The following is a 2,716-nucleotide window of genomic DNA, read 5'->3' on the forward strand; positions in this document are numbered from 1 at the left end:
TATATTTTAAATATAATTTGAATGTACTTTTGGAAGATAAGCTAAATAGGCCTTGAGTCAATGCATACTGTAAAATTGGCCCCCCTCCCTTGGTGCCCCGGTTTCCGCATTATGTTATGACATTGTTATTGAGAGAAATGTTGCTCTAAGTGCAACCTCACTAATCAAACAAAATATGCATACTGCTCCTTTCATTCTTATATATAAAATATTTTTAATTGAATTTTGCACACCAATAAATATTTATTATTTAGTTAAACTCACATAAAAATATAATAATTTTTTAATTTTACCCCTAATAATATTATAATTAATATCATGACGGTGGTTAAAAAAATATATAATTATTTATTTATTTTATTTTTTAAAATAAGGGTAAAATTATTTAATTATTTAAAAATATTATTGTCACCTCTTATATTTTAAAATAAAATAAATTTTTTAAAAATACGTTATATATGAGGATGGACGGAGTATATCTATAATAAGCCAAGCCCCCAAGCTTTACAGCAAAATTTTTTGGGTGGCGTTACATTTGCCTCCAAGACGGAAGAAACTCTGATAAATGCTTGAAACGTAAGTGAAGCATTCCATTCATTACTGACAGCTATTAATTGAAGCATCAAGACGAAGAAGAAGAGGCAAAATACGATGAAAAGCAGTGTTGAGCATATTGGCTTGTGGTCCGTCCGTATGAGCTGGCGCGTGAGTTATTTCAATAATTATTAGGCGCTGCACTCTTTCTGCAACAAAGCGAGGGCAACGGCAAAATGCTTATACAGATAACAGGACAGTCTGGAGCCGAAGAATCATTGCATGTCCTCACTTTGTGAAAAATTGATCTGGAATTCCACAAAAAATAATTCACACTACACAGATATAGCTGTCAACATAGAGCAAGTGCGAAGGAAGCCCTAGCAGTGGCACAGCTAGTTCTGTAATCAATGGTGGTGTTGGTTTAGCTTGAGCTTATTGTTTGGTGAGAGTTTTGTGATCACTCAAAGATCACCATAAACGCCTTCATTGAAACCAAATAAGTCATGCGTCACTCTTCAATAAGATCCCAAGAGATGACCTCTGTTCAGCTTAGGTTCACAAGTTTATCAGAAATTTATGCCCAAGAAGTCTATGGCAAGAAGACAGATTATGTCTATCAAGACTGAAACTACCTCAAAAGTCAAAACACCCTATGGAGATTTCTGGACACACAGGATATGCATGGCTAATGTTAAAGATCCATATCGCCAACAATCACGAGGCAATAGTAACATCCATGGAGGTGCTCTGGTGCCATCAATGCAAAGGGCATGCATATTTGCTTCTAGTTTAAAACTTGGTGAAACATGGAATATCATCAATTAATTGAATTACCTTGAACAACCAGAATCACGAAAGCAAAGAACTCTCATATAGCTTGTCAAGTGCTGTCTCACCTCTTACAAACATGAAGCAGAAAGAAAGAGGCGAAACGGCATGGAAATAAAACATAAAAATCTCTTCACGACTAAAGCTTTTTTCTTTGCATTATTAATTAATTAGTACATAAACAAAGCTTGATAAGCGTTGAAGAAAGAAGGAAATATCTATAATTCGATCACCCTTGAGAAGGATCAGGACCCGACAAAGTAGCAGGTTTTCCAACTTACAGAAAATAAAACTGATCATAACCCTTAAGTCTAGAATTCTCCTCACCGGCACAAAATTCAAACTTGTGAACATGAATTCAGATACAGACGAAAATTCAGAGAATTGAACCCAGCAACTCACCACCAGCCATAGATCACCCGCGAGTACCTATCCTTAAGCCACCTGAAGCTCTTCCTCAGTGAACCTTTGACCTTCCCTTCAACAGAGTACATCTTGTAGCTAGCAACCCTTTTCTTCCTCTGAAGCTCAGGGTCCTTGAAGCTCCAGGACTTGGAAAAAGAAGACCCAGAAATGCTCTTGCCCTTCTTCAACTTCAAGTCCCTATGAATAGAACCCATCTGCGTTTGTGCATAAGAAGTGCTGTAGCTCCTTATAGCATAAGGTCCAGGTGGTCCATAGTAGCTCTCTATCTGCATCGTTTGCCCATTTCCATAAGGCCTAGATCTGTCGTAGACCTCCATGGAAATCAGGCAGCAAGGTCGAAGGGTTTGTCTCTCCTCAAGCTTTTTTTATCAGAGATTATCAAAACCAGAGGAAGAGAGACAACAGCAAATTGAGGTCCAACAAGAGCTTGAGGAGCTCTGATCTCTTGGAGGCTGCCTGTTGATTGGGTTTGTTTTACTTTCAATTATATTTATATTTACATTTTTTTTTCTCATTTTAATTCCATTACACGGGTAAGGGTGGACACTGACTTTGGGCGATAGTTGTTCAATTTCTTTTCTTGTCTAGTTAGCGTGTGGAATGGGGAATCATATGCTCGCAATTTGGTTCGGACATAGTCAAGGGTTTTGCTTTTCAATTTTGACAATTGACCCAGACAACGGATTTTCGAAAGGTAGAATTTCAATAAACGAATTGTATTCATTTAAATTTAAAGTTCACAAATTTTTTAAATTTCATCACCGTTCAGAAGTATTAATTTAATATTAAATTTATATATATATATATATATATAATTGGTCCTAATATTGAAACTCTCTTATTTCATTTATTCATTACCACATTTCACTTATTTATTTACTTATGAAATATTATTAATTTTTTTAATTTAGTTATTCTTTTTTCT

The 2,716-nt window shown here is 35.6% G+C and overlaps 1 protein-coding gene across 1 annotated transcript; it reads right to left on the reverse strand.

Moving 5' to 3' along the window:
• Positions 1–1,497: 1,497 nt before the first annotated feature.
• Positions 1,498–2,266, reverse strand: LOC129300573 (uncharacterized). The gene has a single exon (XM_054939144.1). The coding sequence runs from the start codon at positions 2,106–2,108 to the stop codon at positions 1,764–1,766; it is 345 nt and encodes a 114-aa protein (XP_054795119.1). The 5' UTR covers positions 2,109–2,266; the 3' UTR covers positions 1,498–1,763.
• Positions 2,267–2,716: the final 450 nt, after the last annotated feature.

Source organism: Prosopis cineraria, unplaced genomic scaffold (genome assembly GCF_029017545.1).
Source record: "Prosopis cineraria cultivar Desert tree isolate PC_DT_omini unplaced genomic scaffold, ASM2901754v1 PC1655, whole genome shotgun sequence".
Classification (NCBI taxonomy): Eukaryota; Viridiplantae; Streptophyta; class Magnoliopsida; order Fabales; family Fabaceae; genus Prosopis; species Prosopis cineraria.

What these genes read in the sequence shown, in the direction of transcription:
- LOC129300573 (XM_054939144.1), bottom strand. Translation starts at nt 2,108, where the DNA reads ATGGAGGTCTACGACAGATCTAGGCCTTATGGAAATGGGCAAACGATG.